The sequence below is a fragment of the Saccoglossus kowalevskii genome, chromosome 18, assembly GCF_978046115.1.
Source record: "Saccoglossus kowalevskii chromosome 18, keSacKowa6.1, whole genome shotgun sequence".
In the NCBI taxonomy this organism is placed as follows: domain Eukaryota; kingdom Metazoa; phylum Hemichordata; class Enteropneusta; family Harrimaniidae; genus Saccoglossus; species Saccoglossus kowalevskii.
The window spans coordinates 33920029-33936117 of NC_140658.1; the positions used below are offsets into that span (position 1 = coordinate 33920029).

Below are 16089 nucleotides of genomic sequence, written 5' to 3' on the forward strand. Positions count from 1 at the left end.
TCTTGGCGTTTGGGGATGGATTTTGTTAAAACTTGGTACATGCGTTGGACATTATGAGACCTTGATGCACATCATTTATTTTTCAGATCCAATTTAAAATCGCCAACTGGCAGCCATTTTGTTTTAATAAATGAAGTTCTAGTGACATATCTCTGCCATGCTTCAATTGATTATGTTAAAATTGTATATATTCAATATACATCATGACATAGATATATTGGTTTGACTGTCTGATTCAAAATGGCCAAATGGCAGCAATTTTTGATTTTGTAAAAAATCAAGCATGTCTGGCATTCCAGAACTGAATCTTGGTGTTTATGGATAGATTTTGTTCAAACTTAGTACATACATTAGAGATTATGGGTTCTTGATGCACGTCATTTTATTTTTCAGATCAGATTCAAAATGGCTGACTGGCGGCCATTTTGTTTAAATGAATGCGCTTCTAGAGCCATATCTCTGATATGTTTTGACTGATTATGTTTAAATTTTATATATTCGTTTTACATCATGTTATTGATATGAAGATGTATTCAAAATGGCCAACTGGTGGCCATTTTGTTTTAATTAATGCTGTTCCAGAGCAATATTTCTCAATATGGACAAGTACTCGTTTGACGATCAGATACAAAATCATTTAAATGTTAAAAAATCATCATAATCAAGCATCATCTTCTAGATCCGTACTTCTGACATGTTTATGTTCCAACTATATTACTATAAACAAAACTATATATCTTAAAGTTGATAACTAACGGGAACTGTGCCATGCATGGCTTGTTATATTCGGGGTCACATTCAGCAAAGTGCCCACCCACCCTTTCAAATGCCACTAATTTAAAACTTGATCTTTGATCATTGCAGATTTTTGTTGCGTAGTTGCTTTGAATCATGCTCAATCTGCCAAAAATTATGCAAATATGCTATCAAAACCTATAAAAATGTTTAAATGATTTTTTCTATCAAACTATTTGGTCTACATGGCCGATTTATCAGTTTTGTTAATTTGGTGACAAAATTTCCAATTCCCAATTTTGGGTGATAACTTTTTAGTGAATATTTTTGTCATTTTTTGAAAAAATGCTATTTATGACTTCTTGAAAACTACAAGCTCAGTTACTTTGATACTAGGTATGTTGGTACCTTGGGCAGACCTGTCTAAGATTTATTCATTTTGTGAGAATATCTTCAATTCTCTAATTTTTAGAGAAATTTTTAGCCATATTTCTGGCATTTGACTGTTGGATATTGTGCGAAGCAACGCTAACAAACTTATTTATTCTGTGGGCTTGGTTTAGAGTGCAGAAGGTTGGCGGGTTAACAGTTATTTTTCACATGTCAACCTTTTCACTTTGGCGCGTAGATGTTTTGAATTGACAGCTAGCAAAAAGATTGTGCGATACGCACCGTCAGCGGCGTCTTTTTTATGATGTTTTGAACAATTTGAGCAATATGAGTGATTTGTACTGAACACCTAGACTGACTGATAACAATGTGTGATAATCCAGTTACTGGAATTGTTATTCCAAAAGTCTGTTAGATGCAACAATCTTTAATTAACAAGTTGGCCAACTCCTGCTTCAGAATTTGTTTTTCCTTCAGTACCATTGTCAGGTAACCACAGTATTCATATGGCTATCCAGGAATAAATCATGGTGGTGCACTGATGCATAGGTATGTGGTGATGTACAATGTATAGGTTTGTCTATAGAAATACATATACTGCAGTGTTGAAATTATCTGTTATTTTTATTTCTAGATCATTCTCAAAGACAAGGTTACTGGTGGAGAGGTGACATTCACATGTGAGAGATGGTTGTCACGAGAACATGATGATGAAGAAATAGTTCGAGAATTACCAGCTGTTTTTGCAGGAGTAGAGGAGGAAGAAGAAATAGAACCACCGCCAGGTAATTTTCTCAACAAAATCATATTGAAGGTTTACTGGTATGCATAGGTTTTGCATCAAGTAGTTAAATAATTGTAGCTTCAATACTGATCAGGCATAAATATTGTGCTTTGATGATGTTGTCACTACATACTTGATAATAAATCTGATTCAAATTCTGGTCAAATAATTCAACAACATTAACTTTGTTAAAATCTACTTTTACTGTAGTATTACATAAACCCAGTGTTAAAATAAACCAAAAACGTTTATGGTATCTGGCCTTGGGGTGCTATCATTTAGATTTTTAGGGGAGCTCTAAACAGAGTGTGGTCAATTTTTAGTCCCCGTTTGCACGGAGTCCGGAAACAGGGACTATTAATTTGGGTTTGGTCCGTTTGTTCATTCGTTCGTCCGTCCATCTGTCCTATATAGCTATATCTCGAACACCCATTGACGGATTTCATTCAAACTTTACATGAAGACAATGTATAATGTCTTACATATGCGGGTCAAGTTACTGCATGATCGAAGCAAAAATGGCCGACTGGTGGCCATTTTGGATGTAAAATTGGCTATTTCTGATACCTAAACGTGTCCGCAGCAGTTTCTCAGATGACTGGGCCGATTTGATCAAACTTGGTATGATGATCATACATATTTGATTATAGGTGCACATCATATTTTTTCTGTGATTCCAACAAATATAGCCGACTGCCGGCCATCTTGTTTTTTATGGTACCCATGCTACTTTATCTTGAATGCAATGAACGTTTCTCTTTAAATTTTGTATACAAAGGTAGTATGCCAAGAAATACATCTGCACCAACATTATTTTTGTGATTCAATTCAATATGAGTGACGCCCAATTTTTATGTAAAAGCACTATAAATGGTCATTTTTACATGTCCAGAGCTGTTTCTCAGAGATGACTAGGCCAATTTGAATCAAAATTGGTATGATGATTATACATATTGGGTTATAGTTGCATGTTCATTTTTTTCTGTGATTCAAACTAATATGGCTAACTGGTGGCCATTTTGTTTTTCATGATACCCATGCCTACTAGTACTTTCCCATGAATGCAATGAACATTTCTGTTTAAATTTTGTGCAGAGATAGTATACCAATAGATACATCAACATGAACATTATTTTTGTAATTTGATTCAATATGACTGCCCAATGTCCAATTCTCGTGTAAAAGCACTAAATCATAGTTTTTTTTTACAAATCCATCTTTTATTAATACTAATAGTTTCAATCTAATCTCAATGACTTCATCAGCATCAAATTGATATGTCAGATCACAAAATTTTGGATGGGGACTGTGTCATTAACAATGACTTGTTCTATGCTGATTTGACTCAGACAAACTGGTACACCAATATGTTTGGATGACTAATGTAGTTTTGCAGTCAAATTGGTTTTAACAAAAGCCAGATGTGCTCTAGTTTCCAGACTTGTGAAGATCTCAGTGATCTAAAATGTTTGTTGTAGCATCATTGGCACATGCAACCAAGTTCACAAAGAACATTGCTCTAACTTCCCCCAAAAAATCTTATTCCTTGCAACCAAGATTTAGCCCAAGTATATGAAGTGTTTTTTTCAATTTCCATGAACATGTACCAATAATAAAAATAAAATGTTGATTGACATGAACATTTCAAACCCAAATAACTGCATAATGCACAATTTCATGTTTGTTGCAGTTCTGAAGTATGAAGTAAAAGTAGAGACTGGTGATGTGTTTTCTGCGGGTACTGATTCCAACATCTATCTCAACATATATGGCGATAAAGGCGATACTGGTAAGAGGGACTTGCGCAAGAATGTGGAAAATGACAATAAATTTGAAAGTGGAAAGGTGGGTACTTGGTAGGTGACATGGGTCAGAATGAATAAACTTATACCCAACTTATACATGTACTGTGTGTGAAAAAGATTATCATAATTGCTACCTTAAAGTGCATCTCTAATTGTAGTGAACATAAAAACCAACGTTACATTGCATTCTGGATTACCATAAATACACCACTGTCATTTATTTAAAGCTTATGGCTACTAAGACATTGGCAGAGGATATAATTGACAATACAAAACTAATCAGGTCTGTGCATTCTGCCACAGCATCTAATGTACAAAATTTGGTTTTAATTTTGTTTTTGCATTAAAACTTGTATAATATCACAAAGCAAGATATATATTCTATATTTATTGCATTATACATGCATTAAAGGTTTATTTGTATCTACAAAACATCAACTGAAACAAAAACAGTCTTTTCTTTATTCTACCACATGTGGTGCTTTACCAGGGCACATTACTTAATAAGTTTTTGAACTTGATGAAAAGAAACATATTTTTCTTGGCCTAATAGAACAAAATGTTATTGTGCTATGAACTGTACTCTGCATTTGTACTACCATATATTGAAAAATAAATCACATATTAATAATCTCAGGTCACAAGCCATATTTAAATTATGATAAGCCATATCTGGTCAAGTCAATGTAAAAGTACATGAGGCTGGCAGGTAAAAAGGTAAAACTTGCAAGTACATCGATACTATATAAAGATGCAATGAGTGACCCAATGTGTAAACTTGTGTCTTTGATTGGAAATCTGCTTGACCCTGTGACAGTACATGCTTGCAAGATCAAAAAAGGCTCTCAATTTTGAATTTCTGATTGCATCTGAATTAATCTAACATTGAACTTGCATTATATATGGGGGAAGTGTATCTAGTTTTTTGTAATGTTCATCTTGGGCATGATTTGGATATTACAGCGTTTTTTTTTTGGTAAATTTAAATACTTTTTATAAAGCTCCATCAGAACTTCATTTCATTGTTTGTGTGAAATTCTCACTGAACATATGGTAAATGCTACGTTGGTCTGTATCTATTTTCATCAGAAAAAAATATTTATTGACTCAAACAAAAAACTATTCTTAATTATTTTTACTACTGCGATAATTTTGATGGTATTTGATGGCCCAGGAACTTATACATCACACATACATCAGACAAATACAGTAATCAGATCACATACTAAACTTTATTTTGCAGGTGTCAGTAGAAAATATTTGTGTTTTTGATAACCCTACATGCCCATAATTTTTTTGGAAATTGAAAAGTTGATATATGCAAATAAATCAAAAATTAATTATAAATCACTGTGTATACATATTAGCTATCTTAATGGTTGTTCAACAAATGTGCTTATTCTTAACTTCATTTATTTCTATCTGCATGTATGTCATGAATCATAGTACTTATTTGTGGGAAGGAAAATAACGTAAGATTTAGTTTTCTCATCTATAGTTAAGCTGATATTGATCACAACTCATTGGGTAAAATAAAAACACTACCTTGTATTTTTTTCACATGTTATCAAAAACAACACATTTGTATTAATTTTTAGCCTAACACTATTTACAATATTTGTAATTGCAGACTGATACTTTCTTAATTGAAGCAGTTTCTTTAGGATCGCTAGAGAAGGTTGTAGTTGGACATGATGGGGATGGTGCAGGTGCTGGCTGGTATCTTAGTAAGATTGTCATCAAAGAATCAGCTGAATCTACAGATGAGTCTGTATTTAAGTGTGACAGGTAAAGGACATTATTTATTAAAATGTGCCTACATGTGCAAAGTGTATTTGTATGTGGATGAAGTTTATTTTGATCTGTAATTGCCAGTAAATCATTTTAGACATATTTACTCTATTTTAAATAAAATAAAAGAGTTGTTATTGTGTGCATGCAAGTGTTAAATAACATTTTCTACGTGTTGTATACATCAAATGAAACTGATATGCGATGACACCATGGACTCGTATGTGATTACAGCAGCGATTGAATCAATGTGCTGTGATTGGTCTTGAATGCAATGACACTATGAACTTGTTTGTAATTGGAGCAGTGATTTGACCAATACAGTACACATGTCGCGTAGGCTTTGGCTTCTTTTTGCTACAACATCGCTTAAACAAAAGGTAGCTTCACTACAATGTGGCATTACTTTTTCTCTGCATAGCTTCGTGTCAGCTTTGCTTCAGTTTTCCAAGTACGAGTAATTTATTCAATGATCTGCTTCAAATAATAATAATTTTATTCTGTACTTAGATTAATTGTGTATCATAAACAACAAATCTAGAACAGTATTCATTTTGACAAACCTTGACATTTCCATGAATAACATATTTTTTTCGGCCAAGGGAACTATGGGTAATATAACCTTATATGGCATTGTAATCCAGCGATCATATCCAATCAGCTGACTTTCAGCGAATCACTGATGCTGTAAAAACACATATTTGAGGCACATCAACAGTTTGACCTATGTTTAAAACAATGTGTACTTGCACTTTCAAAACAGTGAGACACATCATGGAAAATTGAAGTGAAATTAATTCAATCAAGTTGTTGCACAATAAGGTAAATGATGATGATTTCATATTTACCAGTAATGAAGGAGAACCATAAAAATTTGAGTGACTAGTCCAAAATTATATTAACGCTGACCATGTATCATGTATCCATTTAGGTTGAAAAAATTATACATATAAATAACTTCTCAGTTATAGTTTCCCAGAGCTTGTGTTCACTATTTTCACGTACTAGAACATATGTAATCAACCTCAAATAATAACTAAAAGCTGCAATTGTGAGGCTGTTACGTTTTACCAGACAGAGATCATCTTTTTTGCAAAGTTTACATTTTCTGTCTAATTTTTTCTAAAACACTATTTTCGATCACAAAACTTTCAGCATATAGTGGGGCTGCAAGTGATGCTGTCGAGATGCATGACAATGACGTGCATGACAATGACGTGCATGACAATGACGTGCATGACAATGAAGCAAAGCGAACACAAACAGAAATGAAGCTGATATAGTAAAGCCTGATTATTGTTTTTGGGAACCTGAAGCAAAGCATCTAAGTCAAATAAGCCAATGCCTATGCGACAGCCTACTGTATGTGATGGCAGTAGTGATTGGAGAGTCTATAGCACACACACCTAGTGTACAGTACATTTGACCTCTCCATTGAGTCTATAGCATACACACCTAGTGTACAGTACATTTGACCTCTCCATTGAGTCTATAGCACACACACCCAGAGTACAGTGCATTTGGCCTCTCCATTGAGTCTATAGCACACACACACCTAGTGTACAGTACATTTGACCTCTCCATTGAGTCTATAGCACACACACCTAGTGTACAGTACATTTGGCCTCTCCATTGAGTCTATAGCACACACACCTAGTGTACAGTACATTTGGCCTCTCCATTGAGTCTATAGCACACACACCTAGTGTACAGTACATTTGGCCTCTCCATTGAGTCTATAGCGCACACACCTAGTGTACAGTACATTTTGCCTCTCCATTGAGTCTATAGCACACACACCTAGTGTACAGTACATTTGGCCTCTCCATTGTGTCTATAGCACACACACCTAGTGTACAGTACATTTGACCTCTCCATTGAGTCTATAGCATACACACCTAGTGTACAGTACATTTGACCTCTCCATTGAGTCTATAGCACACACACCCAGAGTACAGTGCATTTGGCCTCTCCATTGAGTCTATAGCACACACACACCTAGTGTACAGTACATTTGACCTCTCCATTGAGTCTATAGCACACACACCTAGTGTACAGTACATTTGGCCTCTCCATTGAGTCTATAGCACACACACCTAGTGTACAGTACATTTGGCCTCTCCATTGAGTCTATAGCACACACACCTAGTGTACAGTACATTTGGCCTCTCCATTGAGTCTATAGCGCACACACCTAGTGTACAGTACATTTTGCCTCTCCATTGAGTCTATAGCACACACACCTAGTGTACAGTACATTTGGCCTCTCCATTGTGTCTATAGCACACACACCTAGTGTACAGTACATTTGACCTCTCCATTGAGTCTATAGCATACACACCTAGTGTACAGTACATTTGACCTCTCCATTGAGTCTATAGCACACACACCCAGAGTACAGTGCATTTGGCCTCTCCATTGAGTCTATAGCACACACACCCAGTGTACAGTACATTTGGCCTCTCCATTGAGTCTATAGCACACACACCTAGTGTACAGTGCATTTGGCCTCTCCATTGAGTCTATAGCACACACACCTAGTGTACAGTACATTTGACCTCTCCATTGAGTCTATAGTGTACAGTACATTTGGCCTCTCCATTGAGTTTATAGCACACACACCCAGAGTACAGTACATTTGACCTCTCCATTGAGTCTATAGCACACACACCTAGTGTACAGTACATTTGGCCTCTCCATTGAGTTTATAGCACACACACCTAGTGTACAGTACATTTCACCTCTCCATTGAGTCTATAGCACACACACCCAGAGTACAGTGCATTTGGCCTCTCTATTGTGTCTATAGCACACACACCTAGTGTACAGTACATTTGACCTCTCCATTGAGTCTATAGCATACACACCCAGAGTACAGTGCATTTGGCCTCTCCATTGAGTCTATAGTGCACACACACCTAGTGTACAGTACATTTGACCTCTCCATTGAGTCTATAGCACACACACCTAGTGTACAGTACTACAGTACATTTGACCTCTCCATTGAGTCTATAGTGCACACACACCTAGTGTACAGTACATTTGACCTCTCCATTGAGTCTATAGCACACACACCTAGTGTACAGTACATTTGACCTCTCCATTGAGTCTATAGCACACACACCTAGTGTACAGTGCATTTGGCCTCTCCATTGAGTCTATAGCACACACACCTAGTGTACAGTGCATTTGGCCTCTCCATTGAGTTTATAGCACACACACCTAGTGTACAGTACATTTGACCTCTCCATTGAGTCTATAGCACACACACCTAGTGTACAGTACATTTGGCCTCTCCATTGAGTCTATAGCACACACACCTAGTGTACAGTACATTTGGCCTCTCCATTGAGTCTATAGCACACACACCCAGTGTACAGTACATTTGGCCTATCCATTGAGTCTATAGCACACACACCTAGTGTACAGTACATTTGGCCTTTCCATTGAGTCTATAGCACACATACCCAGAGTACAGTGCATTTGGCCTCTCCATTGAGTCTATAGCACACACACCTAGTGTACAGTACATTTGACCTCTCCATTGAGTCTATAGCACACACATCTAATGTACAGTACATTTGACCTCTCCATTGAGTCTATAGCACACACACCTAGTGTACAGTACATTTGGCCTCTCCATTGAGTCTATAGCACACACCCAGAGTACAGTGCATTTGGCCTCTCCATTGCGTCTATAGCAGATACACCCAGTGTACAGTACATTTGACCTCTCCATTGAGTCTATAGCACACACATCTAATGTACAGTACATTTGGCCTCTTCATTGAGTATAGCACACACACCCAGAGTACAGTGCATTTGGCCTCTCCATTGAGTCTATAGCACACACACCCAGATTACAGTGCATTTGGCCTCTCCATTGCGTCTATAGCAATACACCCAGAGTACAATGCATTTGTCTCAGTATTGGTGATAACGTATTGTTTGTTTTTTTAGATGGTTGGCTGTTGATGAAGATGATGGCCTAATAGAGAGAGAATTAGAAATAGAACCAGATGATACTCTTGATGATGCGCCTGAGGAAGATGGAGATATAAATGATGTCTGATCAATTAGCATGACGTAGTGTCTGGGATGTTGATGATATTGACCACTCTGGATGTGGGAATAAGTAGGAAATATAATATTAAAACTTGAATATACTTACCGGTATTATTATTTAAGAAAAAACGCCTGTAATAATGTACGTAGTAGAATTGTTTTGTTTTTTTGCTTTTAAAATCAAATTGTCTGCAAAAGCATTAAATTAATTGCTGCTATCAAATTTGAGTAGAGGAGATTCCTTCTGAAAATCCCCATCGCTTCAGACCTTAATAGCTAATACTAAATTGTGTATAAATGGTTTAGAACTAATTTAATATATGTCAGTAGAATATTTAACGATTGATATGTCTTGTTTTGGACATTGTAAATAGCAATGTATGGAAAGATTTTGTTGTATTTTGTATTTTAATAACTTAAACCTGAAAAAATCAGGGTGTATATAATAAATTATGTGAATATGCAAATTCAGTTACATATCAGAATTATGCAAAACTATTGGATTTTTCTATTAAATATTTATTTACAATAAAAATTAGAATATAATAATTATTATAAATTTGTATTTCTGTTAAATTTGGTGCATAGCTTTTCACGCGACGAATGTGTATTACATTACACACAACTTCATTGATGTTCTATTGGTTCTTCTTAGTGGTTACATGTATTGCTATTAAACATTTAGTTTTTAGCTTTGTGTTCTGTATAGATCTGGTAAGGTAAATTGTTTTTTAAATGATTTTTTTGGGTAAGCATATGTAGAATGTTCAGTTATTTGTTCAGTTTTAATAATGAACTTTCAGAACTGATCTTGGTGTATTTTTATTGTAAATGAATCAAATAGTGTACGGTTGACATTTATTATGAATCTATATACTTTTTACAATATGTAGCTGGAGATATCCCATGATGCATCTAACAGGATAACATTTCTTATATTTACAAAATGTAGGGTAACAATCCATATTACTAATAATTATCAAATATATAATAATTCAAGTCTTTCAAACCATAAACTAATTGTGAATAATTAGTTACATTGTTGCCAAATTATATATTTACTTTCTTCAATTTGAATATCATTTGAATCTATCACCTGATTTATAATAGGTGAAAGATCAAGTGGGAATATGACAATGATACAACTGTTATGTGCAATGTGATTTTCAGTAATACATTCTGGGATCAAACAAATAAAGCCTCGAACATTTTTTTTAATAATGTATATCCAATACTAAAAATATTTACTGGAAACAAAAATCAAATGCAAATTAAATGTTCACATTATTTAAATTCTTTGTGATTACAATTCATTACCATATCCACATGTTCTTGCATTATTGTAATTTGAAATAGTCTTAGTATACCCAAGGTTTAGTTTTTAAGGAAGATATTTTTTCAATGGAGCAAAATGAGAGGTGGAGGCTATGTCTGCAAATTATGAATATAAATCTGTTGATGTAATTGCTGATTATTTAATTTAATAAATTTCGATACAATTTATTAACGATGTAACAATGTGTTATTAACTTCAAGTGGAGTGAGAAGGTGTGTGGATGTATTTGTACTTAAAACTCACCTTGTGCTTCCTGACCAATCAGAATGCTTCATTGCAGGACTTTATACACTAAATATCCTGTTTCTGAGTCTGTCACATTTTTCTTCATTCAAATCTTTTTGTTCTCATAAACTGTTCTAGGACGTTTATGCTAAAAAGAAACCACATTGATTTGGTTTCACACTGAGCTCACATAACAGATGATGTGACAGACACTTTCCCCTGAGCAAACATGGAACACAATGTCAGTCATTGGCCTTTGGGCTATAAATATTCATAAGGTGATCTTTATGCAGATCTTGTGTGTAGAGTACAAATTCAAAAAGAACACATGTACTGCATTCAAAATTGTGTAATACACATTCCTGGTCTTTTATATGATTTTTAGTTTAGTTGTTCATATAGGTGATTGTCTGTCATCCATCAACAATTCTGTTTTTTTTTTCCTTCTTGAAAACTACCTTGTCAGATTTGTTCATTTTGTGATGATTTCTTTAATTCTCTATTTGTGTTTAATATTTATGAGATTTTGGGTAAAAAAATGTTATTTTCAACTTAAGAAAACAACCAGCTGGATTGGCCCTAAAACATTAAACACACATAGATTAGCAAACACGATGTGCTCAGTCAGACCAATTAGACATTCATATTAGAGCAAAGTTGTTATAAACAGTAAGTCCAAGTAGATATGTGCAGTAGGATAAATTAGATATTCATATTAGAGCAAATTTGTTATGAACAGTAAGTCCAAGTAGATATGTGCAGTAGGATTAATTAGACATTCATATTAGAGCAATTTTGTTATAATCAGTTAGTCCAAGTAGATATGTGCAGTAGGATAAATTAGACATTCATATTAGAGCAAATTTGTTATGAACAGTAAGTCCAAGTAGATATATGCAGTAGGATAAATTAGACATTCATATTAGAGAAAATTTGTTAGGAACAGTAAGTCCAAGCAGGGTAAGTCCAAGTAGATATGTGCAGTAGGATAAATTAGACATTCATATTAGAGCAAAGTTGTTATAAACAGTAAGTCCAAGTAGATATGTGCAGTCAGATCAATTAGACATTCATATTAGAGCAAATTTGTTATAAAAAGTAAGTCCAAGAAGATATGTGCAGTAGGATCAATTAGACATTCATATTAGAGCAAAGTTGTTATAAACAGTAAGTCCAAGTAGATATGTGCAGTAGGATAAATTAGATATTCATATTAGATCAAATTTGTTATAAACAGTAAGTCCAAGTAGATATGTGCAGTAGGATCGATTAGACATTCATATTAGAGCAAAGTTGTTATAAACAGTAAGTCCAAGTAGATATGTGCAGTAGGATCAATTAGACATTCATATTAGAGCAAATTTGTTATGAACAGTAAGTCCAAGCAGTGTAAGTCCAAGTAGATATATGCAGTAGGATAAATTAGACATTCATATTAGAGAAAATTTGTTAGGAACAGTAAGTCCAAGCAGGGTAAGTCCAAGTAGATATGTGCAGTAGGATAAATTAGACATTCATATTAGAGCAAAGTTGTTATAAACAGTAAGTCCAAGTAGATATGTGCAGTCAGATCAATTAGACATTCATATTAGAGCAAATTTGTTATAAAAAGTAAGTCCAAGAAGATATGTGCAGTAGGATCAATTAGACATTCATATTAGAGCAAAGTTGTTATAAACAGTAAGTCCAAGTAGATATGTGCAGTAGGATAAATTAGATATTCATATTAAAGCAAATTTGTTATAAACAGTAAGTCCAAGTAGATATGTGCAGTAGGATCGATTAGACATTCATATTAGAGCAAAGTTGTTATAAACAGTAAGTCCAAGTAGATATGTGCAGTAGGATCAATTAGACATTCATATTAGAGCTAATGTGTTAGGAACAGTAAGTCCAAGCAGGGTAAGTCCAAGTAGATATGTGCAGTAGGATAAATTAGACATTCATATTAGAGCAAATTTGTTGTGAACAGTATGTCCAAGTAGATATGTGCAGTAGGATCAATTAGACATTCATATTAGAGGAAATTTGTTGTGAACAGTATGTCCAAGTAGATATGTGCAGTAGGATCAATTAGACATTCATATTAGAGGAAATTTGTTGTGAACAGTATGTCCAAGTAGATATGTGCAGTAGGATCGATTTGACATTCATATTAAAGAAAAGTTGTTATAAACAGTAAGTCCAAGTAGATATGTGCAGTAGGATCAATTAGACATTCATATTAGAGCTAATTTATTATAAACAGTAAGTCCAAGTAAATATGTGCAGTAGGATCAATTAGACATTCATATTAGAGAAAATTTGTTAGGAACAGTAAGTCCAAGCAGGGTAAGTCCAAGTAGATATGTGCAGTAGGATAAATTAGACATTCATATTAGAGCAAAGTTGCTATAAACAGTAAGTCCAAGTAGATATGTGCAGTCAGATCAATTAGACATTCATATTAGAGCAAATTTGTTATAAAAAGTAAGTCCAAGAAGATATGTGCAGTAGGATCAATTAGACATTCATATTAGAGCAAAGTTGTTATAAACAGTAAGTCCAAGTAGATATGTGCAGTCAGATCAATTAGACATTCATATTAGAGCAAATTTGTTATGAACAGTAAGTCCAAGTAGATATGTGCAGTAGGATAAATTAGACATTCATATTAGAGGAAATTTGTTGTGAACAGTATGTCCAAGTAGATATGTGCAGTAGGATCGATTTGACATTCATATTAAAGAAAAGTTGTTATAAACAGTAAGTCCAAGTAGATATGTGCAGTAGGATAAATTAGACATTCATATTAGAGAAAATTTGTTAGGAACAGTAAGTCCAAGTAGATATGTGCAGTATGATCAATTAGACATTCATATTAGAGGAAATTTGTTGTGAACAGTATGTCCAAGTAGATATGTGCAGTAGGATCAATTAGACATTCATATTAGAGGAAATTTGTTGTGAACAGTATGTCCAAGTAGATATGCGCAGTAGGATCGATTTGACATTCATATTAAAGAAAAGTTGTTATAAACAGTAAGTCCAAGTAGATATGTGCAGTAGGATCAATTAGACATTCATATTAGAGCTAATTTATTATAAACAGTAAGTCCAAGTAGATATGTGCAGTAGGATCAATTAGACATTCATATTAGAGAAAATTTGTTAGGAACAGTAAGTCCAATCAGGGTAAGTCCAAGTAGATATGTGCAGTAGGATAAATTAGACATTCATATTAGAGCAAAGTTGTTATAAACAGTAAGTCCAAGTAGATATGTGCAGTCAGATCAATTAGACATTCATATTAGAGCAAATTTGTTATAAAAAGTAAGTCCAAGAAGATATGTGCAGTAGGATCAATTAGACATTCATATTAGAGCAAAGTTGTTATAAACAGTAAGTCCAAGTAGATATGTGCAGTCAGATCAATTAGACATTCATATTAGAGCAAATTTGTTATAAAAAGTAAGTCCAAGAAGATATGTACAGTAGGATCAATTAGACATTCATATTAGAGAAAATTTGTTAGGAACAGTAAGTCCAAGCAGGGTAAGTCCATGTAGATATGTGCAGTAGGATCAATTTGACATTCATATTAGAGTAAATTTGTTATGAACAGTAAGTCCAAGTAGATATGTGCAGTAGGATCAATTAGACATTTATATTAGAGCAAATTTGTTATGAACAGTAAGTCCAAGTAGATATGTGCAGTAGGATCGATTTGACATTCATATTAAAGAAAATTTGTTATAAACAGTAAGTCCAAGCAGATATGTGCAGTAGGATCAATTAGACATTCATATTAGAGCAAATTTGTTGTGAACAGTATGTCCAAGTAGATATGTGCAGTAGGATCGTTTTGACATTCATATTAAAGAAAAGTTTTTATAAACAGTAAGTCCAAGTAGATATGTGCAGTAGGATCAATTAGACATTCATATTAGAGCAAAGTTGTTATAAACAGTAAGTCCAAGCAGGGTAAGTCCAAGTAGATATGTGCAGTAGTATCAATTAGACATTCATATTATAGTAAATTTGTTGTGAACAGTATGTCCAAGTAGATATGTGCAGTAGGATCGATTTGACATTCATATTAAAGAAAAGTTGTTATAAACAGTAAGTCCAAGTAGATATGTGCAGTAGGATCAATTAGACATTCATATTAGAGCTAATTTATTATAAACAGTAAGTCCAAGTTAATATGTGCAGTAGGATCAATTAGACATTCATATTAGAGAAAATTTGTTAGGAACAGTAAGTCCAAGCAGGGTAAGTCCAAGTAGATATGTGCAGTAGGATAAATTAGACATTCATATTAGAGCAAAGTTGCTATAAACAGTAAGTCCAAGTAGATATGTGCAGTCAGATCAATTAGACATTCATATTAGAGCAAATTTGTTATAAAAAGTAAGTCCAAGAAGATATGTGCAGTAGGATCAATTAGACATTCATATTAGAGCAAAGTTGTTATAAACAGTAAGTCCAAGTAGATATGTGCAGTCAGATCAATTAGACATTCATATTAGAGTAAATTTGTTATGAACAGTAAGTCCAAGTAGATATGTGCAGTAGGATCAATTAGACATTTATATTAGAGCAAATTTGTTATGAACAGTAAGTCCAAGTAGATATGTGCAGTAGGATCGATTTGACATTCATATTAAAGAAAATTTGTTATAAACAGTAAGTCCAAGCAGATATGTGCAGCAGGATCAATTAGACATTCATATTAGAGCAAATTTGTTGTGAACAGTATGTCCAAGTAGATATGTGCAGTAGGATCGTTTTGACATTCATATTAAAGAAAAGTTTTTATAAACAGTAAGTCCAAGTAGATATGTGCAGTAGGATCAATTAGACATTCATATTAGAGCTAATGTGTTAGGAACAGTAAGTCCAAGCAGGGTAAGTCCAAGTAGATATGTGCAGTAGGGTCAATTAGACATTCATATTAGAGCAAATTTGTTATAAAC

The 16089-nt window shown here is 34.0% G+C and overlaps 1 protein-coding gene across 1 annotated transcript in view; it reads left to right on the forward strand.

The window, feature by feature from the left end:
* LOC102804847 (uncharacterized) overlaps positions 1–11073 on the forward strand; it is a 179915-nt gene extending 168842 nt beyond the window's left edge. Inside the window, exons 83-86 of the mRNA XM_085493076.1 lie at positions 1760–1910; positions 3600–3754; positions 5345–5502; positions 9466–11073. Coding sequence (XP_085349202.1) covers positions 1760–1910; positions 3600–3754; positions 5345–5502; positions 9466–9577 — 576 coding nt within the window. The 3' untranslated portion in view covers positions 9578–11073. The remainder of the gene's footprint in view (positions 1–1759; positions 1911–3599; positions 3755–5344; positions 5503–9465) is intronic.
* The last annotated feature ends 5016 nt before the right edge of the window (positions 11074–16089 follow it).